Source organism: Oryx dammah, unplaced genomic scaffold, assembly GCF_014754425.2.
Source record: "Oryx dammah isolate SB20612 unplaced genomic scaffold, SCBI_Odam_1.1 HiC_scaffold_12, whole genome shotgun sequence".
NCBI classification, from domain to species: domain Eukaryota; kingdom Metazoa; phylum Chordata; class Mammalia; order Artiodactyla; family Bovidae; genus Oryx; species Oryx dammah.
In genome coordinates, this window is record NW_024070196.1 from 67,961,042 (window position 1) to 67,985,074 (window position 24,033).

Genomic DNA, 24,033 nt, shown 5'->3' on the forward strand with positions numbered 1-24,033 from the left:
CTGGACAGGCCACCCTGGCTCACGGCCAGGTCCAAGGATAGCACTGTGGTCTGTGCTTTGCAAAGACGATTCGAGGCTCTGGGTTGTCCTCGTCCCACAGCCGTCAGATGAACCCGGGCTCGTTCCTAGTCTGAACTCCCTAGAGGGGTTCCCCTTCCGTGCACCTCCAGCTCCCCCTGTGTCTTCCGTGGAGCTGACGGCCCGCCTCTCCTTGCAGGGCCAAGGAGGCCGACCAGCTGAAGCAGGACCTGCAGGAAGCCCGCGAGGCGGAGCGGAGAGCCAAGCGGAAGCTGCTGGAAGTCACCAGCAAGCCCATGCACCCGGTGAGCCTGCGCCGCCAGCCACCCTGCCTCCAGCCTCGTAGGTCCCCGGCCCTCCCAGCCCTCAGGTTCCCTGGCAGGGCCCTCGGGGCGACCATTAAGCAAATGCACGGCAGGGTGAGCAGTGGAGAACATTCTAGGGCCTCGAAAGCGAGGTACGTAGGGAATCAACATGGTTTAAGCAGAGGGACAGAGTAGGAAGTACAAAAGAGTGGCCCCAAAGAGTAGGAAACAGTACTGCTTACAGCCTTGTGGGGCCGCATTTCAGGTGACCCTCGGATCTGGGAGGAGCAAGTCGTCCAATCTTGCTGCCTCGCCTCCATCCGCTTTAGGGGTGGGCGCGCTGGGCCCAGGGCCTCTGTGACCTCTGGAGGGTCAGCGGGTGACACGGCTGTGCCCTCCATTCTTGGGGAACCAACCCTTCTGATGATCAGGTTTCTCCTTCACAGCCCATGAACCCACTCCCAGCACCACTGCCTCCCGACATGGCAAGCTTCAACCTCATCGGTGACAGCCTGTCTTTCGACTTCAAGGACACCGACATGAAGCGGCTTTCCATGGAGATAGAGAAAGAGAAGTACGGAGTCCCTGGCTTCCCTGGGGCCCCACGTGGGCAGCCTGTTCCTAACCCCGTGAAGGTTTGCTCTGCCCTTGCCCACCGGACACTCGCAGCACTCTTGCCTGTCTCTCCCAGCTGCTCCCCTCTTTGTGTCTTCCCTGGTGGCTTAGACAGTAGAGAATCCGCCTGCAGCGCAGGAGACCTGGGTTCGATCCCTGGGTCGGGAAGACCCCCTGGAGAAGGGCATGGCTACCCACTCCAGTATTCTGGCCTGGAGAATCCCGTGGACAGAGGAGCCCGACGGGCTACAGTCCACAGGGTCACAAAGACTTGGACACGACTGAGCGACTAACACGTTCGCAGTTGCCCACCGGAAGAGGAGCTTCCTGGTTGGAAATGAAGGGCGATAGACCAGCATTCAGTCTTCCAGGATGAAAATGACACCTGATGGGTGACCTGGAGTTTACAGTGGCTTCAGAGCTCACCCACAGTCTAGGACTGGTTGTTGGGGGTCTCCCAGCCAGTCAGGCCCTGTTCAAGTGGTGGTCATGCTCTGACCTGGTGGTGGAACATGTTTCCTAGCTGTGTTCTCTGGCGGCCAAGCTCAGCCCGCCCTGAGCGGACCTCCTCGTTTACTTTATGGTCGGGGGCCATGGCCCTGAGATGGAAGGGAACCTCCCCCCTACAAAGGACATCTAACCGGGGTCCCCTGCTCTGAGCCATAGGTAAATCAGCCAGCCGTGCCACCCCAGCCAGGGGACTGTCACGGCAGCTACCTGGCGTGGGGTGCCTGGTGACACGGTTCTTTAGCGTTCATTTCATTTCATTGCCACCAACTGACTTTAGAGGCAGGCCTAGTGTTCCTGTTATCAACAGGAGCCCAGACTTAGAGCACCTAGGAAGTCACCCAGCACCACACTGTGGATGAGGGACAAATCGGTGGTTCAGCCCCTCGCCCACCTGACTCTGTAGGGCAAGCACCTTCACCTTGCTTGGTGTCCTCAGGTAACCAGCTTGGTGCCCAGCACGGGCAGCCCCAGGCCGGGCAGTGTGTTCTGAGGACAGAGGGCCCCAGCGTCTCTGACTGTGGCGCCCGTGGTATGAGTTCACCTCCCCCTTCTCCGCAGCCTAGGCATGTTCAGCGTTACCTGGTCGCGATCGGGGTGAGCTGCGTCCTGTCCATTCCCTGCTCTTTTACAGTTTATGTTTCCTTACTCGGTCCCCATGAGCATCTGGGCAGAGTCCATAACCAGCCTTGGGAATCCCTGCAGAATGTCCCCTTGGGTCTGGGAGGGCCCAGTCTGCCTGGCCACGCCCAGGTGGTCAGACACGCCGAGAGTGGCCTCCCTCACAGCGTGTCTGCCTGCAGATGGTGGCGGGCGTCTTTCTCTTTCCGGTGTTGGCTGTGTGAGCATCTGTTGTCGTTAGGGGATGATGGCCCAGAGCAAGTGGGGATGGGGCCACGGCCTGTCCGAGAGATCCACCAGAATGGAGTCACTTCTCCAGGAAGGGCGTGGCTTCCCTGGTGGCTCAGACAGTAAAGCGTCTGCCTGCAATGCAGGAGACCCAGGTTGGATCCCTGGGGCTGGGAGATCCCCTGGAGAAGGAAAAGGCAACCCACTCCAGTGTTCTTGCCTGGAAAATCCCATGGACAGAGGAACCTGGTAGGTTATACTGTCCATGGGGTCACAAAGAGTTGGACATAACTGGGCGACTTCCGTTTTGAGAGAAGGACATTGTTCTTGGTTCTGGGAGGCTGGCTTCTCGTGTTGTTTCTTGGACAGAACTTAGAAGCTCTCTGTTAGCCGTTACCACCAGTAGGACAGCTTACTGAGGCTATCCTCCACCCCCTTCTGCTTAATCCTGACCTCGGCTCTGTGATCGTCATCCCTACTTCATGGACGAGAAACAGATGCAGAGCAGTTAAGGGACCGGCCCGTGAAGGGCCGAGCAGAGACCTGAACCCCCTAGCTCAGGCTCCGGGTCCCCGGGCCAGGCCGCTCGTGGGTCTGTGGCCTCTGAGCCACAGCAGGTCTCGCCCTCTGCCCGCCCCGTGACACGCTTGTCCTCTCGCCGGCAGAGTGGAGTACATGGAGAAGAGCAAACACCTGCAGGAGCAGCTCAACGAGCTCAAGACCGAGATCGAGGCCTTGAGACTCAAAGAGCGGGAGACGGCCTTGGACATGCTGCACCACGAGAACTCCGACCGGGGTGGCGGCGGCAGCAAGCACAACACCATCAAAAAGGTACTGGGTCGCCCGTCTTCTGCGCTCAGGATGGCCACTCACAAAGTGTGAGCTCGGCATCTGGCTCCCTCGGCAGCCGAGTCGTCACACTGGTGTCGTGTTTTTTTTTAACATGTACTTAGTTGAGGGAATTTTTTTTTTTGACTCATGCCGGGAAGGGAAGTTACTCTGCCGATGACTGTGAACCCATTGGCCTGATGGAAGGGGAGCTTGTGTTAAGAGCTCTGATGAAATGAATCATGGTTACAGGACAGGTTTTGATCCAGCATTTAGCAGTAAAGCAATTCTGTCTTTCAAGCCGAGGGGAGTTCTGCCCAGGGAGCTACCTTACTTAATGAGAAAGCAAAATGAAAGGGAGGCTGTTGAGACTGGCCTCTCCCTCTCAGCTTTTTGTGTGTCTAAGCGGCGTAGGACTGTAAAATTCCGTTCTTGATTCAGAACCAAATTCTGAATGTTAAGCTTTCGTCCAGACTTGAAAAGAAATGTCTGGAAGAACCTTAATGTTTTAAAAGATGAGACTCCCGTTTATGTTGCTAACAAGTTTCGTGTCTTTTTCTCCATGGATGTTTCGGGCTTTCAGCCCTTGGGAGGAAGCTGAGTCCCACACTGTCAGCCCAAGAGTATACTTGTCTTCTGCTGGGCAGAGCAGAAAGGTCCTCTCCCCCCAGGTGACGTCAGCTCCTGACACTTTCCCCTAGAGCCAGGAACACCTGTCACACGGGGGTCAGTACGACAAGGCTCTTCAGTGAGCTTAGATGGTGATAGATGTGTTTAATTTTGTACCCTTTACCCGAGCCTTTAAAATCAGTCTCTCAGTTGGAGGATTATTTTCAGTGGTTAAGCTGTATCTGAAAACCCTAAGAGATGTGTGTACCTGCCATCACACAGGGGGACAATCGGGAGTCCCGAATCCTTCCTCCTGACTCCAGTTAGCATTGGCACCAAGTAGAGAATTCCTTTTAATAGCATGACCGGGAAGAAGAGACCTCCCCACCGTCCATCCTCCTCTTTCCCCCAGCTTCTGTAACTTAATGGCTTTCCCTCCTGGACCCATGTCTGAAACTCTGAGCAGGGAGGGGAGCTAGAGCGAGGCCTCAGCCTGTGGGCAGAGAGGAGGAAGGACCAGCTGGCCAGGGAGCCGGCCGGGCCTCCAAGGAGCTGCCTCGGACCCCTCCCTACTCCATTCTCTCTCCCCTGCCGCCCCGGGCACAGGCTGCATGTAGCTGCCCCACAGCCCCCCGGGGTGCCGAAAGCTGTAGAGATCCCCGTTTCCAAGCTGTAAAAGTCAAACGAGTGAAGTCACCAGGCACAGTTTCAGACCCGGTCTGAAAGCATTTTGCAAATGGCACGATGACACATGACATTGTTGATATCACAGGGTGTGTTTTCTGTTTTTCTTCGTTTTTATCTTGCTGGTTTAGCCTCAAGCCCAAGGCAGAAGACCTATCTGCATTTGAGCCCTCACAGTAGATTATGCCCAGGTACTCTGTATGTGGTGATGGGACCGCCCTCTGTGGTACTAACCCCTGCATGAGCTTGCCTGTCTGTGTCCCCGGGGCCGCGCCCAGCCCTCCCGGGGGGGCAGGCGGCACCTGGGGCCTGGCCGCAGCATGCTTGAGTCTGAGAGCAGGTGTCCCCGCTGTGGGGCCAGGCCGACCTCCAGGCCCCTGGGGGCCGCCTCGTTCGGAAGAGCATGTCCCGGGGCTGTCGCCCAGCCGTCCTGCCTTCACGTGTGTTGTTGTTGGGCTGGGGAAGGTCATGGCTTCTTGTCCGGTCAGGTGTGTCTCAAGTCCTTCGTCTTGGTGGCGTCCCCCTCCGATAAATAACCCTAGCATGGGAACGGGGTCTGTTTGGGTGTCTTTTTAACTCGAGATCGTGACCTTTCATGTGGTGACAGCCTCTGAAGGCCCGTCCGCGGTCACACCTAGCAGCTCCTGGTCGGGGGACCGGGGTGGGGCGGGGAGAGTTGCCCGTGCCGCTTTGCCTTCCTCTGGAGCCGCCTCCCAACCCCCAGTTTCTGTCCACATCTATTCTCTTTTCAAGTAAAGCAAACCGCTAGCACAGGGGGCTGAGCCGCGGTCAGGCTCGGCTCAGCGGACTGTCTGTCCACCAGCGAGCGCGCTGACGGCCGCCTCGGCAGGAACTCCCGTCGGGACGGCGCAGTCCTGGCCGACGGGCGGTCAGCGCTCGCCAAGTGAATTAATTGAATGATTGCTGCTTTCCTTCTGCGACAGTTCATTATTCTCCCCACAGGCCTAGGCAGTGGAGAGAATTCATTACATACAATAATAAAATGACACTCTCCCTCTGCTCCTCACCCGAACCCCGGCAGCACCCGCGCCAGGGAGCCCGCAGACACCCGAGGTCACATGTGGACATGTTCTTTGCTATCCTCACCATGGTTTCTGCTTCCAGAATAAAAGAAGCCCATTGGAAGCTTTGTATCAAAAAGTGCGATCTGGCACAGGAGAGATCCTATTTGTGGTTGCCATCCAAGCGGGAGAGGTTAGCTATTAAAGTCCCAGATGGATCTCATTATAAGATGGATTCGATCTGTCAGTGGTTCCAGGAACCCCTAGCGTGAACCACAATTTGTGTGTGACACTTTTATTTAGCGGGCTCCTGTTTCTCGAGCTTTCACGCCACGTGCTGGCATTGAACACCCCGTCACCAAGCGGTGCATGCTCTGTGCTGGGCAGGAGTGAGAACCATGAAATGAGTGGGCCAGGTGGCACAGCACCCAGGGTGGGCCCACTGTAGCTTCCTGGGCCCCGTGGCGAGCACAGGGGCCCACGGAAAGCCCATTTTTTGTTTCAGTCTGGGCTGTCAGATATTCTCTGTGACTGTACTCTTCTACCTTGGGATGATTTCATCTCTTTCTGTAATGATTCAGAACGTTTCAGTTCTTCAGGGGCCTGGTTCTGACCGTCAGTCCTCACTGAGCTGTGATTACAGACAAATCAGGTTTGATTTGTAGTCAAACGTGTACTGCTCCTAGGACATGCACAGACGTCTTTTTTTTTTTTTAATGTCTTGATATGAACTTGTTTTCAAAGTAGGCTGGCTGCAAGCTCCAGTTAACCCAGAATTCAGATTAATCGAGGGTTAATAAAATGGAGTTGGCTCTCAACACAGCTGGACTTAATCTCAGCATCACAGATCAAGCAGTGGTAGCTTTTGCTACATATGAAGTTGGAGGGGAGGCACATTCTGGACTTTGGTGGTTCCAGCAGCCAGTAACCAAGCCTGCCGGCCAAGCCACCTACTATGCCGGGGTGGCTCTGGCCTTGGGCGTGGGCTGTGGTCTGGGCCAGAGTGAGCCTGCTGGTGCTGCTGCTGAGTCGCTTCAGTCGTGTCCGACGCTGTGCGACCCCAGAGACGGCAGCCCACCAGGCTCCCCTGTCCCTGGGATTCTCCAGGCGACAACACTGGAGTGGGTTGCCATTTCCTTCTCCAATACATGAGAGTGAAGTCGTTCAGTCATGTCCAACTCTTTGCAACCCCATGCACTGCAGCCCACCGGGCTCCTCCATCCATGGGATTTTCCAGGCAAGAGTACTGGAGTGGGGTACCATCGCCTTCCCTGAGAGTGAGCCTAGATGATGAGAAATACCACCGCAGGCTCTGAGATGTGGGCACCCAGACTGTCAAGGGCACAGCTCCATCTAGAAAGTCCAGGGTGAGAAATGCAGATTGGTGGTGAACCGAAGAGTTTCCATTGTCCTGAAGCTTTCCATCGTCATTAATCTTGGTTCAAACCTGCCTGCATTGATTGTGTTTCATTTTCCGTGTCTTCTGATCACAGATTCCTTCGAGGAAAGACTGGTTCCCCTCCCTTTGGCCGTATTCCTCCCCCTTTGCTCTCCGCCTCCCCCTCGAGGCCTGTGTCTGACCGTCTCAGCAGAACCCTCTGGGGCTGGTGACACTTAGGCTAAATTCCAAGGGTTTCCCCGGGGCAGGGGTTACCATGTTCCTGTGGCAATGCAGAGTGGCAGTCCAGTCTGCCTCACTGGGGCCAGCTGCTCTGCCACTTCCTTCCTCTGTGATTCTTAGCTTTTGCTAAAGTCAGTGTCCTCACCTATAAAAGGGGAATAAAACAGTTCATGCCCCTCAGGATTTTTATGAGGATTCAGTGAGTTCCCTGTGGGCTTCCCAGTGGTAAAGTGGTAAAGAATCCATCTGCTGACGCAGGAGACGCACGCACACAGGAGACACGGGTTCCATCCCTGAGTCGGGAAGATCCCCTGGAGGAGGAAATGGCAACCCACTCCAGTATTCTTGCCTGGGAAATCCCATGGACCGAGGAGCCTGGCGGCTGCAGTCCACAGGATCACAAAGAGTCGGACATGACTGAGCACAGCATGGCACGCAGTTCCGTGTAAAAACTCAGCGAGGGCTTGAACTTATGTAAAGAAACAAACCTGCTGGGGAGCCTGGGCTGGGAGGCGCCACACTTGCGTGACAGCATGAGACGTGCACATCCAGTGGTGCTTTAGCTTCCACGTGTTGGGAGGTAAAAGCTTTTAAAAAGCCAGAATGAACCACACCGATGGTGCTGTGTGATCTGGATTCGCAAGGTTGTGTTTTTCTGCTCCCACTGATCTTCGCTGCACATTTCCATCTTCTCCCGATCGATAATCAGCACAACTGGTCTGACATTTGCATCCAAGTCTGAGCGGCACTAGCGATCAAAGGCTGCCCTTGGGAATGTAAACCCATGGCATTCTCAGGGTGGCGGGGATGAGGAGAGGAGAGCGACAGAGGCACGTGTTCCTGGCCTCTGGGTCTTCTGAATGAGGGCGTGGGGTCCGGCAGTGAGGCTGGGGGAGGGGGAAACAGTGTCCGGGGCTTGAGCCTCTTGGCTTCAGAGCCACCGGGCCGACGAGGTACGCGGAGGCTGGGTGCGATCTAGCCGCATAGCGCACTGCGGAGGTGGCACCGCAGTCGCACCCCTCACCCACCCCTTCTCGAGGGGCAGCGTCATTCTGGGCTGGTCTGAGCGCCAGCAAGCTTGTCCTCGTGTCTCGTACCCGTGCTCTCTGCAGAAGCACAGGATCTCAAAGGCCGTTGACAGAGGAGAAATCCTGGAGGTCAGAGAGCTTAGAAAGCTTATTTCCTTCATAAGTGGTGTGAACCACCGAGGCCCTGCTGTGGTTTCTGCTGGTGGGGAGGCGGCAGTGAGGAGCCTCAACGTGTCTCTGAAGCCCAGCTGCCCCCTCAGATCAGGAAGACATAAAAGACCAGTGACATCTTCAGTTTGCGGGGACCCCCTCTGGAGCTGCAGGGCTGGGAGTCAAGTGCAGCAGCTGAAACACCAGGGGCAGAGTCGACCCCAGGGCGAGGGTGGACTCGCGCGAGAGGCGTCCCTCCCGGCTAGAGCCACCGGCCAGCCTCTCTCTGCACTGCCTGCCGGGACCCAGGACCCTTCACAGGCTGTGCTGCTGGTGTGGTTGACACGCTCAGTGCCCCCAGACCCATCTCAGGGACCCACTTGGCTCAGCCTCTTTGCCAAAAGACCATGATCCAGCCCCTCCCCTGGGCGGGTGGGCTTTACCTGGGTGAGCCCATTCCCTGTGGGAGGTGTCGAGGAGCCTACAAAGCCTTCCTTGCCCTCCAAGGGTATCTTGCCCCCGTTTGGAAGTGCCCGAGGGCACCAGCGGGCCTTATTTGATGTTTGAGTCAAACATCTCGTCTGGTCCCTCCGCATGGACCCTGTGTGTCCATGCCGCTTCCCTCCAGCACCTGAACCGTCACTGCAACCATAGGAGGGACGAATCTGCCTGTAAACTCATCCTGCAGGTGTGAGGTTCTGCTCTGACGATCCCCGCCGTGATTTCCCTTCTGATGTTGGCGATTTGAAAAGACATGGGTCTGTCTGCACCGTTTTCCCCAGGTGCCCGTGCCGAGTGCTCCGTGCCCGTCCGTCAGCCTCCCTGTGCCCAGTGAGGTGAAGCGGGCTGATTAGTCCATTTTCCAGGTGGAGAAGCCGAGCATCACCCGGGCAGCCGGAGATGCCGGCAGACACCAGTTTCCAGGCGCCATTCAGCCTAAAGGATGCATAAACCAAAGGCACCCTCTGGGTTTTCCCAGGCAGATTTCTCCCAGAAGCAGACAAAGTAGCTGATGCCAAACTGGATTTGTTCATGGTGGTGGACTCGGCCCCTCGGCCCACCTCCGTTTCGGGATAAGCATGTGGACAAGCTCTCTGCCCCGGTACCCATCACCAGATGGCATCGGGTGCAAGCTGTCAGCTAGCAAGATGACAGAATCCCTTAATCCAGCCAGTTCCCAGCCGCCACCCCCCTCCGCCGGCCCTGTCCCCTCAGCTTCTCTTCTGGAAGGGGAATGTTGATCACACCCCAGTCCAGAGATTATGTGGGAATTCGCTGCTGCTTCACCTTCCTGCTCCCTGTAGTGGAGAAGCCACTCGTCCTTTTGCATCTGTGCTGCCCCCGCCCCGCCCCCCAGCTCCTCTGTTCTCAATATGTAGTGGCAGAGAGAAAGTGTAACATGATTTCAGGGCTTGCATTTCGATGCCCCTGCATTTTTATGGGAAGAGCAGGGTCTCGGCCCCCTGGAGTTCTTAGGTTAGTGTCTGAAGCGGGTTCAGCCTTGTGGGTCTCCTTGTCTAAAATGAATAAGACTCCCCCGCTACCCACCCCCGCCGCCTTTCTCTCTTACCCCCAGGGCTGAGTGGACTGAGGCGAGGCCCCCAGAGACTAGTTGGAGGACCCCTGGCTTTCTGATTAGTCTTGTTCTCCTAGCTTAATTGTCGAGCTTCTTCTTGCTGTCTTGTCACTGATCGCCCAAGTGGCTCTGTGTCCTGCCCACCCCCACCCCCGATGCCACCCCTTTTCTTTAGGAGCCAAATTATCACAATGCGGCCTTGTGAATCAATTTTCTCTGTGCGCTGATGAAAGTGTAATTCACCCTTAATCAGGCAGCCTTGCCACTGCAGGCCCCGTGCCGGAACACATCTAGTTCTTCTCCCTTCACTTTGGGAAGCAGTGCCTGCCACACGCCCCACCCCCCGCTGCCGCCCCCACCCCAAAAGGACTTTTAGAGGAGAGCCGGGGAGGAGGCAGCTGGCAGCCACCAGGCTGGGGGGGCTGTGTTCCTCCAGCAGGGGGCACTCCTGGCAATGAATGAGGCTGGAGGAGCCTGAGAGCTGGAAGCCTTCCCTGCAGGGCGGGACGGCCCCCTGCTGAGCCTGGTGCTTGTGCCGAGGCCTCTGGGCTGCTGTCTCTAGACCTCGGGGGCTCTCTCTCAGGAGCGGGCAGCGGCAGAGGGCTGCCTGAAGTCCTCGCCCAGTGAGCTGGAGGCCCCTGAGTCTGTCTTTTCTACACGTGCCCGAGTCTGGGAGAGGTGGCTGGCTACCAGGTCCTTCCCAGGGCCAGGGGAGCCAACCTCCCATCTTTTTAAGGGCACAGATGCGGCTCCCGGATCTGAACTCGTTTATTAGCTGGTTGGAGGTGTCTGTTCGGTCACACTGCACACAGCTTGGGTGGTGTGAAGAGGTCTCGGCCCTGCCAGGTGACCCCACCCAGGTGACCTCCCCACCCTGTCCTGCCCTTGCCTAGCCTGGTGGCAGTCACAGACAACGGGCAGTGCCATGGGGAGGTGGGCGGGAGCAGGAAGGCGACTCTGCCGGGCTTGTGTGTGTTAAGGCTGGGCAGGAAGAAGGGGCCAGGCCACAGGTGGACCAGACGCCCGCCCCCTGCAACACACACACACACACACACACACACACCCCGAAAGTGAAAACCCCGCTGTCCAGCTCTGCAGCCGGCAGATATTAGGAGACAGCGGGAAGAGAGGCGCGGTCAGCCCTGAGCCCAGTGAGGAGACCGTCATGGTCTTCTGTCATCCTCGGGGCGCCGGCGAGCGGACCTGCTGAGGCCGCACGTCCTCAGAAGGCTTCAGAGAAGGTGGAGTGGACCCCGCGGGTCCTGGATGGGGCAACCTGTGTGCACGAGGCCGCACTTGTCCGTCCACGTCGCCAGGGCTTTCTGCTCCTCCATCTGCTGAAAGGGGGAGGGGGGTTCTCCTCTAGCCCCAGTCCTGGAGGCGCTGCCCACCCCCACCCCGAGCAGTCCCTCTGGGGGTGATGACGCATGTTGCTGGATCACCAAGGGGCTGCAGGGTGGGGGGTGGGCTCACGGGATGAGCTTCGGCTCTCCCGTGCGACAAGGCAGGACACGAGGCCTCGGTCGGATCATCGCCCGTGTGGTCCCTTGCCTGCTAGGCGGAGAGCCAGGAAGGTGGACGGAACACTGAGTGGCTTGTACACCTTGGGGGGTGAGACGGTGGCTGGGATCCCGGCCTCTGTAAGCCCATCTCCCGGAGTCTACGGAGATGACCACAGGGGCAGTTCATGCCACAAATGGCCAGCTGTGTGCCGTTTCCGTTAGGGCTTCCCTTCCTTGGTTAGGAACGCATCCTGCCTGAGGCTGCACGGTCAGTGTGACAGTCAGGGAGCTTTCTAGAAAGAGCTGGCGGTCAGGGATCCCACAGGTGAGGGGAGTAATCTCAAGCCCAGGGGCTGGGAGCGTGGCTGGCAGACCCCAAGGGTGCATCTCCCAGCCCCTGGGCTTGAGTCCCCACATGGAGGAAAGCAGCCCAGGCTTCTCCCTGCAGACCCTCCCCCCGCCCGCCTCCCCAGCCTGCTCTCCAGCATGACCACAATCACGGCGTGATGCCCGAGATGAAGGATGCTGCTGAGCTGGGGCGGGGGGGGCCGCCGTGGCCACTGGGAGGGTTCCAGCGGCGCCAGTCGGCTCGTGCGGGACTTTCCTCTGATGACGGGCTTCCTGTGGGAACTGGAACCGCCACGGCAACATCTCCCCTGCAGTGTGGAGACCCGGGTTCCATCCCTGATCGGGGAAGATCCTGGAGAAGGAAATGGCAAACCTCTCCAGTGTTCTTGCCTGGGAAATCCCATGGACAGAGGAACCTGGCGGGCTATAGTCCATGGGGTCACAAAGAGCGACTCACACAGGATTTACATTTACACGAACTGTGCAGAAAGAGGGAGCGAGGCGGGCAGGTCTGACTGTGGGCCAGGGCTGGAATCCCAGGGCCCTCAGTGTCAGCAGCCATATCGGCTACCTCTGTCCGGTGGCCCCACCCGTCCATCCAGCAGCCCGGAGACCACAGTATTGTCTTCTTGCTGAGGCCATGTGTCTGGGGTGCCTCCCTGCTTCCGCATGGCCAGGGCATTGGGTCTGTCCCCGCACCTTTCCTTGGACTGGGGCTCAATTGCTGCTCTTTCGAGATAAGAGGTTAGTGTGGGCTGGGGTCCAGGGATGCGTGCTGCCCACCCGAAGAGGGCTTCGCTTCCTGACAAGCTCATGCTGGAGTGAGTAGCTGGAGTCTGGTGCTGGCACCTCGAGGGGACAGCCGGCACGCAGCTTGTGTAGACAATCCAGGAATTCTTGGCGCCACCATCATACAAACGGGCAGCAGGCTCTCGGAGGCCTGCACAGGCCGGGCTCCCTGCCTGGGGAAGTGGCCAGGCCCCCCTCCTCGGGGGCATCTGCTTGCCCCACCTCAGCAGCCAGGAGCCTTCCCCCTTCGCCCGCACCCCTTCTAACTGTGCTCTGCCCTGCTTCCTGATCCCTGGAAGGCCAGGAGCCAGAGCTGGGGGAGGAGGGACGTGATCTCCTCTTAGTACCACCGTGGATCACCAGCCGTAGCGTGTCATCGGGCGTTTCTGATCGCCCTGTGAGGAAGGGACCGTCAGGACCACCCCGCGGCTCAGCAGCCCGGGTGGGCTTTGGGTCAGGCAGTCTGGCTGTGCCTGTGGTGCCCCGAGAGGTGCGTGGAAAGAAGGGCTGTGGCAAAGTGTGTCTCCTGCGGGTGCCCTGTCCCCAGAGGAGCTGACCTGAGGTTCCCCGTGCATGTTGCAGGAACCTGAGTGGTACACAGGCTTCCACCCCTTTCAGTTCATTCTCTCCCAGGACGATTTTTGTCCCAGCGGCTCTCTGGCTCTCTCTTCCGCATCCTGGTTCCCATTATCACCGAGCATGTCCTTCCTGGTCCTTCTCCTCTGTTATGTTTAGGGAGAAGCCCATCCTTCTAGAGGGAGTTCCGTCTCAGCAAAGAAATGAAAGCTCTCTGCATTCCCGTTAGAGCTGGGCTTTCCAAAGGGCTTCAGAAATTGGTTCCACTGAAGGAAACAGCTCAGATGCCTCCCTGCATTTAGCTTGTTAGTCGGGAACTTCAAGGCCAAAAGATTTGGCAGGATTTAAAGAGCCGGCTCTCAAGCTGTCTCATCTCAAGTGCACTGATGCTGTGCGTCTTTGATGGTGAAGTGGTTGGGTTGGAGCCTTCCTCCCCCGCCCTTCACAAAGCCAAGCTCTTTGGATTCAGAGGCTGCCAGAGGTCTCTGAATGAGGGAATAGGCCAGGCCATCTAGCCTGCCCCTGTGGTTGAACTCCAGAGAAAGGGGGCCCAGAGAGGTCAAGCATGTCTCTTGAGGCCACACAGCGAGCTGGTGATGGAGAATTAGCACCTGGGCCTCTCCAGCCCAGTGGGGAACTCTCGAATTTCCCCTGCATCTCACCATTCGTTGCAGTTACACCTGCATTTTGCTCACTCGACAAGCGGAGCTCCCACTGTGTGCAGAGCACTAAGCCGAGAGGCTCGGGGGTATGAAGGTGGACGGACTGTGCGTGCTCTGTGTCCCCATCCCCGGAAACTCTGCTTAGCAAAGTCCCAGAGCTGGACGTGGCACACAGTCTCGCCGGTGTGGTTGATTTCAGGAGCAGAGCCGGGCGCTGGGAGGGTGCCCACGCCAGATGCTTCCACTTGGGGAGCTCCTGGCAAGGGGCCTGCGGGGTTGGGGAATCAAGGTTTGGCAGCCCCGAGAGGTCGCAAACCCAAGTTCGGGCCTTATCTGCCAGCCAGGAGCTCCTCCCCCGGCCCTCCCCTTCCCTTCCACCTCTTCCTCGGGCTCCTGCCCCTCAGGAAAGGCCTCGGGCCCAGAGCATCCGAGCATCCCCCACCACGTGCTGCCCCCTCCCTGCCTGAACCAGTCCCACCTAGAAAGCCCGGGCCCTCCATCCCAGTTTGTGGATGGAAACGCCCTCTCAGCTGCCAGGTCACAGGCAAGTCAGCTCTGGGGTTCCCTGGGGAACCGGGAGCAGAAGAGACAAGCTGGTCCTCACGTGACATGGGCCTGCCCCACCCGAGGCCCATCACCTTGCCCGAGCGGCACGCCCAGGGCCTGAGGACTGAGACGTCGGCGCTGCCGAGCTGACCCTCGAGCCCTGGCGTGGCTAGCACGCCTTGTAGACGGGGATGGAGGAGTCTCTTCAAATGCCCTGGGATCTTCCACCCGCCAGCCATCCCTCCCTCCTGAGTGTCCTCACTGGTCACCTGCCAATCCGAGTCCTTGGACGACTCTGGAAACTTGCTTGGGGCTGACCACCGGCTTCTCGAGCCGTCTTCTCTTTCATTCCAAACCCGCTTCTAGCTTAGTCCCCAAGGCAGGAGGATGTCCTGTTGTGAAAGGGCAAGAAGCCAGCCCCGCCTTCACCATCTTCTCTGCTTCCTTACAGCTCACCCTGCAGAGCGCCAAGTCCCGAGTGGCCTTCTTTGAAGAGCTCTAGCAGGTGACCCGGCCACCCCAGGATCGGCTGCTTCTGCCTGCCTGCCCCCGGCACCGACGGGATGGGCCCGACACCACGGGAGCCGCCCGAAGGCGGGCCGAGCGGAGAGCCCAGGCCTTTCGTGTGCAATTGCCTTGAACTCTGACCCTGCAGAGGGTTCTCTCGTGGGGTTCTAGTTCTCCTGACCTGAGTCTTTAGGTCTTTTTTAAGGAGTATTTGTCTCTCCTTGTCTGATGTGGGATCCTACGCTTCCTTGGTCCAAAGCACCCTGGAGTGTGTGTCTTACTGTCCCCACCTCCCCCGCCCCGGCTGACCGCCCCGGTCTCCCGGCTGGGAAGTGGCTGTAGGGAGGGGAGTACACAAGCCCCCTGGAGACCCAGAGGCTGGTGCCATCCCCCATCCCTGCCCCCAGGGTTCCAGAACATTCATCTCCTTCCCTAGTAAGGAGCTGGCATGGAGAGAAGGTGGCTCAGAGTGGCCCGCCTGCTCCACATCATCGGAGAGCTCGGCCATGACGAGCCCGGAGGAGATGGGTGCTCGGCCCAGGCACCCCCGGGGGGCAGTGCTCTGGCCACCCGTGGTGGGGAGTGGGAACGCAGCTGCGCCCAGGGAAAACCCAAGCCCAAGCTGTGGTGAAGGACTGGCTGCTGGCAGAGGGCCTGGGAGGCCAGCCAGGCCTGCACCTGGAACTTGCATCCTACGAAACACTCACTGCCTCTCTTCTGCCCGCTCAGATCCAGGTCTGAGAGGCAGGCGTAGGTGGGGTGGGCCTCTCCAGCCGGATGCTCTCCTGCACGTGGCAGGGCCGCGAGGGGGCTCCCTGTCGCTCTAGTTGGCCCAGCCACGACAAGGGTCTCTGCAGGGCTCTTGAGGCCCCACAGGGATGTCTCACTGGCCGCGGTCTGTCTTGTTGATCTGAAGCATCCTTCCTCCTGGCCATGCGCCGGCACAGCCCCCTACCCGTGACGGTGCCCGGGCCTCCTTTCCTGCTGCCCTTGTCTCCCCAGAGCCTTCACTTTACATTCTCCCTGGGCTGCGGGGGGAGGGGTGCAGGTGACCCCCGGGCCGGGTGGGGGTGGGGAGGCATGGTCAGTGCTCGGCGCCTGCTGGCACGTGACGCCCCCCGGCCCCGTGCGCCCACCCCAGGCCCCGCACTCGCTCCTCGGTCTGGGGCCACTCTCCCGCCCTCCATGGCCTGCTGGACCCACCAGCCTGTTTATGTCCTTCCCACGGGGCTCTTGCGCAGAGCAGCAGGAGGGAAGTCTCATCCAGTGAGAAGACGCTTCCTATGTGAAGACCTGTGAGGGCCCAGAGATTTCCCGGGGGCAAAGGTGGTCTCCGGCCATCCTAAGTGGTTTTGAGAGACTGAGACGCTCACAGAGATCCTGCCAGATTCCAGGGTCGAGCTGCCCTGGCGGTTGTCCTGGGCTGGCCGCCACCGCCTTGGGCCGCCCTGCCTGCAGGCAGCCAGCCCCTCGGGATGCGCAGGGTGGGACTCTGAACACTAGGCATGAATGGCTGTGGCTGGGAGGTTCCCCTCCGTCGCCCCTGTCCCTCCACGGCCTCTAACCCTGAGACAAGGTTCCCGATGGGGGTCCTCTAGCGTCTGCCCGGCTGTCTCCTCAGGCTCACCACCCTTCCCTGACCTGTAGATTTAGTCTGTAACAGTGGCTGTGGGCCCAGAGCATGGTGGTCATTTATAAAAACGTTGTCGGGCTTTGTGGGGTTTTTATTATTATTATTATTATTATTATTTAACTGCTGCTTGTGTGTCTGAAGTCTGTGACCACAGGGGAGCGGGCTGGCATCTGAGCCGTGTAGGGGAGCTGCCTCGGGGTGGGAGGGGGCTGGCTGGAACACCGCAGTTTTCCTCGGGGATGAGAGCGGGCGGGTACCTCCCGGAGATGGACAGGCGGAGAGGACGGGACCCTCCGAAGGGTCCTGAGCCCGAGTGGAAGAAGGACTTTGAAAGAGGAGCTCCGTTCTCAGGGTGCATGCCCACAGCGGAGGCAACTGTGATGTGTCAGTGGGTGAGCTGAGGGCTTGTCCAGTTAAGGAAGCCCCTGACCTCCACCGAGAGCAGGGCCCTGCCTGGGATCGTTAGGTTAGAAGTGCCCCTGACGGTCACTGGGCGGAAGCACCCGGCTAGTGACCCTCGGCGGGGCTGCACCGGCGGCTCTTGGTGGGCGCACGCAGACCACCTCGTTGACGTGCTCGCCGCCCCTCCTGGGCCCCGGGGCCTCTGCAGTGTGCGGTCCCTGCTGGACGGCCCCCGCGGCCTTACATAACGCTTCCTGAGTGACTGCCTTCTGAGTCTTGGGGACAGGCTTCTCTCTCCCTCTCTTTTCTCTTTCGAATCCAAACAGCACGTCCTGAGGCTGACAACCAGCCACAGCGACTGAGCATCGCCCGCTGACAGGGCTGAGACCCGGCAGCCCCTGGAGGGGGCGGCCTTGGTGGGAAGATGGCCGCTGCCCCAGGGCCAGGCCGGCCCCTCTGGGCTTCCAGGGAAGCTCCATCAGTTTTCAAAGACATCAAACCACCCTCCCCCTCCCATGGGGCCTCTTGTCAGAGCCGGACCAGGGAAGGCTGTTTTCTATTCTGGCGGACTGTTGTAATTTAAATGATTGTTTTAATAAAAATTCTAAACTGTAAAAAGTTGGTCTTGGGCCTCGTCAGTTTGCTCATCGCTCCAGCCCCTGCAGTGGTGGGCGTTGGGGGCCCCAGGAGGAAACGGGCCTCTGCCCCCACTGATGTCTAGGACCTCAGCCCTATCCCTGTGTCGGTGGGGAAAGGACCCCCCTTTTCCGGGCTGATGGCAGCACCCCTGACTGCACGTTCATCTGGGCACCCCCCTCGTGCTCCCCATGAAGCAGGCTGTGTACTGGGTCTCCATCGCCCAGTGATCTTCCCACACCCCTCGCCTGCCCTCAATTCCAGACCTGGAAACTAGGGTGCCATACTGGTCGGTCACTCCAGGCACTTCTGCTTCCAGGGTCCCCGTTTCCGGCTATGGAAGGGGGATGGTGGGCGGCATGTGGAGTCCCCGGGAGCCCAGGTGCTGCCTACGGGACAGAGGGGGCCCCGTGTGGTCTCAGGGCTGCGTGCCATTCACCCTTGGGGTTGAGAACTACCCTTCTGAGCTTAGGGGATTTCGTTTAAAGTCACTCAGTCATGTTTTTGGACTCTTTGCAACCCCATGGACTATACAGTCTGTGGAATTCTCCAGGCCCGATTACTGGAGTCAGTAGCTGTTCCCTTCTCCAGGGAATCTTTCCAACCCAGGGACTGAACCCAGGTCGCCTGCATTGCAGGCAGATTCTTTACCATCTGAGCCGCCAGGGAAGCCTAAGGATACTGGAGTGGGTAGCCTATCCCTTCTCCAGAGGATCTTCCCGATGCAGGAATTGAACCAGGATCTCCTGCATTGCAGGTGGACTTTTTACCAGCTGAGCTACCAAGGAAGCCATACATACATATATATATTATATATATATATATATAGGAAAGATATATATGAAGTTGTAAAGCTAGAGAATTAGGAAGTTTTTAAACACTTCACTATTCATTTTAAATGAATAGAGTTAGTAACTAATTCAACTATTTTTGTTCAATAAATAATAAGAAATTGCTGTTTGTTTTTTTTAATTGACGTATAATTGATTTACAACGTTGTGTTAGTTTCGGGTGTCCAGAAACTGCCACATTTCATTTGCAGTGATTGGAAATAGTCTGATTTCCTACCTAGTCCCAAGCTAGAGAAAGAACCTTATAAATACCAGTCATCTGAAGTTGTCCAGACAATATTTTTACCTTTTTTTTTTTAAGCCAACCCTTGACCCCCAAAAGCTAACAATATGCTCACAGATGTCAAGATCACCATTCAGTGGGGTTGGAATTAACCGGGGAGACAGGTTGAATTCTCCTCTGCTTTTTTGTGTGTGTCGTTTTTCGTTTGCTTTGACCACGCTATAAACCCAAAGCTGCCACAGGATCTGGGTGTTTCACTGTGGCATTTGCAGCCCGGCCCCACGAGGGTCCCTGAGTGGCCCCTTCTGGCATCCCTGCCAGCACTTTGTCCTTCTCTGTGGTCCTCGCCTGAGCTGAGTGCCTTCCAGCCATCCCCAGGGCTGGCCACCCCAGAAGCCTTCGCTTTGGAGGAGTGGGTCGGGAGCCAACCACGGATGTAACTTCGAGTTGGCAGCAGGACTCCAGGGGGAAAGGTACTGGTGAGTTGGTTGCTGCAACCGTGTCTAATCCAATTTCTCTTGCGCGTCTGGGGAAGAGACAGTCGGGCCATCCGCGTGTTCTCCGTTGCCTCCCTCTCAGACAGCCCAGGCAGCTGAGAGGGAGGCCAAGGGCTTCTCTCCGTTCCCGGGCTGCGCGGGGCTCCCTGGCAGCCTGTCATTCCTGCATTATGGCAGCATGCTGCGGCCACAATCCCGGCACCGCTAGGGAGGCTGGAGGTGGCTCGGGGCCACCGAGCGTCGCCAGGACCTGAGCCTTCACAGAGGAACCCCCACCGTGTCCCCTCCTGGTTCCCACATGATGCCTATTCCCCGCTGGAGTAGTAGCCCCAGAATAGCACCTGGTACATTGCCTCTGAGCTGAAGAAATCGAGACACCTCCCGGTGAGGTCGCTCGCTGCATACCCACTCCCTGCCTCCTGGCTCCCCCTCTGCAAAGAGGGCAGGGAGTGATGCCTCTGGGCACCTCTGAGATGCTGTCAGGCTAACATGAAGATGAGACGACCCCCCCAAAAAATACTGAGATTTCTAAGGGAAAGGGGATTGCGGGTGTGTAGTGGTACCACCATTTCCCTACAAGTACCAAGAGCTATACACATGAAGAAACGTGGGGTCTTTTCCTTTCACTTAACCGTGGGGAGGGCCAAAGGACATCACACGGGCTCAAAGCCCCTGACCTGGAACTCAGAGAAGACCTGGGTTTCAGCCACTTAGCAGCCATGTGGTCGAGACAAGTTACCTAACTTTTGGGCACAGCAGTTTCCTCATCGAAAAGGGAGTTTTGTCGGGGTTTGTGGGAGTTGATCATGCCCAGGGAAGCTCTAAGCCCAGTGACTCTTTCTCTGGAGGCTTCCTTTGAGGATGGGGCGGGAGGAGTCGCAGGAGGAAGCAGAGGAAAGGGCAGTAGGTGACCCAGAGGAAACCCCAGCCCAAGAACGACCAGACCCACCTGTGGCCCCCGCCTGGGCCCCCTCACTCCACCTGCACCCGGAGCTTAATGACCTGCATCTGGCCTCTCTGTCCTCGCTGTGTTTGCCCAGTGCCAGCTGCAAAGCCCAGGGAGATGATAGATCACCCAGGCTGGGGACTGCCTGGAGAGGATGTTCTGGCTTCGTCACATTAATACCTGCTGCTCCGGTCAATAATTTACTGGAGGCTCAAGGTGAGCGCGGGTGGGTGGGCAGCCCTCGGCCTGCCCGGCACCTGGAGTAGCCCATCCTGAGCTCGTGGGCACCCACTGCAGACGCCGGGGTTGGGGGTGGGGGGGGCGGTGACGGGCACGCAGCGACCTCATTTTCTCCTATCAGCCATGAGGAAGAAGTCCCCATGGAGTTCTTGCCCATTTTCAATATAAATAATGTAATTCCCCCGCCTGCCTGCTCAGGGAGGAAGGGGCCTTTGATCTGGAGGAATTAAGTCAGTAAACAAAAGGCAAGAAGGCTGCGGAGGTGTCTCCTTGTAGGCACCTGCTGTGCCATTTACCCAGGAGATGGAGTTAAACCCAGAACTGTGGACAGCCTCTCTCCTGCCCACCCTCCCCCCTGCCGACCTCCCTGAAGTCTCCCTTCCTCCAGAGCCACTTTTCCTGGGCCACCAGGCAGCCCGGCCTCTGAGGCCCCGACCTCCCCAGCAGTGGCCCAGCCTGCCTGCACGGTTCCCAGGGGAGGGTGACTCAGGGAGACGTGTGTAGAGTGATCTGGGGTGGTCTGGGCTGGAGGCGCCCGTGACTGGCAGAGCCACTCAGACGGACGGTCCTGCCCTGGCCTGTCGGGGCCCAGCCTGTGCCTCCGGAGAACAGCTCTCTGCTTGCAGCCGTGCGGCCCAGAAGGTCCCTTCCCCAACTCTCCAGGCTCCCTTGTCCTCGAGCCCAAGTCCAAATTTGGATGAGAGGAACCCGGGGCGGAGCTTCCTGTTGCAGGCATCTGTGAATGCAGGTGTTTCTAAGAGAATTCCACAGGCTGGTCTCTTTTACCTCCCTTTTGCCTCCGGGGAGCAGAGTAAAGACAGACCCAGGGTCCCCATGGGGTGGGGCTGGGGAGAGGGGTCCGGAGGTGGGGTGGGGGGTGGGCCACGGTCTTGAACCAGGCACCCTTCAGGGTCAGCCTGCCTCACCTGACCCTCTCTCCCAGCTTCACCCTCCTCTGGAACAAACTGGGGAGTGGGCAGTTCTGGTGCCACCCCCCACGCTAGCAGGAAGGGCAGTGGGCAAAGGGCAGGGGGCCTGGCACTGCCTCGACTCCGGCCACGTGTCCAGCTCCTGACAGCCCAAGTGGCGGGCGGGGCGGCGCTGCCAGCCAGGCCTGCTGCGACAGGTGCTCTGCTCTGAAACCCTTGGGGACCCCCCCCACCCCCAGCTTCTTTGCCCACGCCCGGGTCCCTCCCCCAGCCTTCCACTCCCAGCCGAGGTCCTCAGGCAGAATCTATTAAGTCCTTCATATTAGCCGGCAAAGGGGAAACAACCCTCTTTCATCTTAACTGGAGTGAATTTGCATTAACACCTGGGGAGTTCTGTTTGCCTTGAGAAACCACATTGCTATTCTGAGCTGCACACGCTGGGCGGCCGTCTCAACGTCCTATTCTTTTATTAATATGGCTTTTCTCTCCTCCCCGCTTTCCCCATGGAATAGAGGGGGAGCAGCTGGGGATACCAGGGCTCCCTGCCCCACGTAGGAAGGTCCCCGGAAACGCCGAGAAGGGAGAGCAGGGAGAAGCTCTCAGATGGAGCGGGCATCCCTGGGCCACACCCTCACCCCACTCCCTGCTCCAGGAGGCCCTCGGGCTCCAGGGGCAGCCCCCGCCCCAGCATCCCCATCTGCCAAGCTCTGCTGTGACCAGTCTGTACTGGGTGTCAGGTGGAGAGGCCCAGCAAGGCAGTAATCAAGGAGCCGGGGCCCGACCTGGAGGGGCTCCTTAGGTGGGGAAGGTGGTCAGAAGATGTAGAAGACTCAGGGATGGCTCCCACTGGGCCCAGGGGCCCTGGCTGCGACGATGACACGCAAGTCACGGCGTGACAGGTGGGTCTGCCCTCTGCCTGCAGAGCCCGCATCAGCCACTGTCCCATCTGTCACCGATGCAACGTCAAGAGTATTTGCAGGAAACGTGGGGTCGAGGGTGAGCAGAGCTTGGTTGTCAGGTCTCAGACCTGGAGATGGAGGCTCCCGAAGGAGACAGACGACGAAGGAAGGGTGCACAGGACACCCCTTCCCTGCCCCCTGCTCCTCTTGCTTCCGTCCTCCAGGAAGCCCAGTTCCTCCTCAAGTTCAAACCTGGAAAGGACGAGCCTCCCTTCTCCCCGACTCCGGCTCCCGTGGGCCAGGAAGCTGGAGTGGCAGGTTGGGGGGTGGTGCGGAGTGTCCACTAGGAGCAGTGGAAAAGCAATGCCTGTCAGGGCACCCCACCCCACCTCCCGCCTCCTGGTGATCCCAGATGATGGGAGGAAGACGCAGGGTAGACAGGGGGGCTGGGCACCATCTCCTCTGGCCAGGCAGAGAAGGGTCCCATGAGGACTAGGGGTGGCACCGCAGGGCTGGGTGGGGGGCAGCGCTGCTCAGAGGAGAGGGCTCGGCCTGTGGAGCCCCGCACCGTCTTCCGTGGGACAAAGTCAGTTCCCAGCCAGCTGCAGGGTCATCATGGATCCCAGGTCTGAGCCAACACCTGCCACAGTGAGGCTTTATTAAGCGGGGCCTGCCGCTGTGTGGTTATGGCTGTTCACTGTTAGCTCTTCCTGGCTCAGGTGTCAGAGGAGACAGCTCAGGGCAGCAGGAGCCGCGAGGGCGGGGGAAGGAGGCGATTTTTCTTTGGCTTTGCTCCCATGCCCTGGGCAGACCACCCCAAACTGCGCCCCCATGAAGAGAGGGTGGTAGGATATGGCCATTGGGGCCCCGGAGCTCAGGCCCCCTGGGTTGACACAGGAGAGGGGCTATGTCACATATGTCTCTGAGTAGGTGATCCTGGAGCAACCTGGGCTCAGCCCCCGGGACTTGGAGAGGAGCCCCGAGGGTCCAGGAGCCTGGCGCTGGTAGCAGCATTCCACAGGGATCCCTGGACCCCCCCTGGCAGACTGCCCACACCCATCTCTCTGGAGACTGGGTCCGTGCCAGGGGCCACAGCTCCTCTCTCGGTGACATTTACTGGCTGGGAAGTGGCCACCGAATCGTGAAATCAGTGCCGGCCTGGGGCTAGCCCACTTCATTAGACCCGGCTCTGCTTCGCTGGGTAGGTCGGCACAGGCCAGGCCCAGCACCCCTCTACACGCCCAGCCCCACAGCTCCTCTAGCTGTCCCAGCCCCGCTGCCTGCCTCAGGGGAGCAGGCCCTGCCCCGCCACCCCAGCACCGACCCAGGGTCCCCTGAGTACCTGCTCAGGCCCCGAGGAGGAGAGAACAAGAGTGATCGTGTACACCTCAGCACTGCTGGTCCCAGCAGGACCATGCTCGTCACGCTGCACACGGGCCCAGTTCGTGGCAGTGGCTCCCACGTCGGTCCTGGCTGCATCTTAAGGCCCCTGGGGGACCCTGTGCTGTCACCACTGTGGGACAGGAGACGGGGGCAGAGTGAGGCTCAGAGAGGCCACCTGACTTCTTGAAGCTGGGGTGCGAGCCCCATCCTACCTCTGCCTGGGCTGTTCTGCCCTCAAATGAACTGGGTGTGGCCATCGGCCCCCTAACGGGGCTCCCAGTGATGACAAGCTGGGGTGGGGGGCAGGATATGTGGGAGGGGCTCTCCGGGGTGCCATCGGATGCTGGGAGGTGAGATCCCATCCTAGACTTCACCCCCATTGCAGGGGAGGCGTTGGGGAGCCTAGGCTGAGCACGGTGCTCTTGGAGTGTGTGGGGTTCATATATGAGCCCCCCCTGGGCAAAGGTATGGCTCTGGCCCCAGGGAGCGAGCGAAGGTCTGGGGTGGGCATGTAGGCACCTCTCATCACCTCCCAGCTGGGGGACCCCAAGCAACTCAGATCGCCCCCCCTTTGAGCTCCAGTTTTCGAAGCTGGAAAATGGGGTCACCGACATCCACCTTGGATGACTAAATGAGAACGCACTTTAAGTGC

General features: G+C 58.9%; 1 protein-coding gene across 5 annotated transcripts in view; it reads left to right on the plus strand.

Annotated features, from left to right (window-relative positions):
* NF2 (neurofibromin 2) overlaps positions 1-17,395 on the plus strand; it is a 70,922-nt gene extending 53,527 nt beyond the window's left edge. Inside the window, exons 13-17 of one of the 5 annotated variants that reach the window (XM_040251009.1) lie at positions 218-323; positions 770-897; positions 2,960-3,125; positions 4,547-4,606; positions 14,687-15,003. In XM_040251009.1, the coding sequence (XP_040106943.1) occupies positions 218-323; positions 770-897; positions 2,960-3,125; positions 4,547-4,582 (436 nt within the window). In that variant the 3' untranslated portion in view covers positions 4,583-4,606; positions 14,687-15,003. Of the gene's footprint in view, positions 1-217; positions 324-769; positions 898-2,959; positions 3,133-4,546; positions 4,660-5,378; positions 5,717-14,686 lie in introns of those variants that run through there. The other 4 variants (XM_040251011.1, XM_040251010.1, XM_040251007.1 and 1 more) reach the window with 4 other exon arrangements.
* Positions 17,396-24,033: the final 6,638 nt, after the last annotated feature.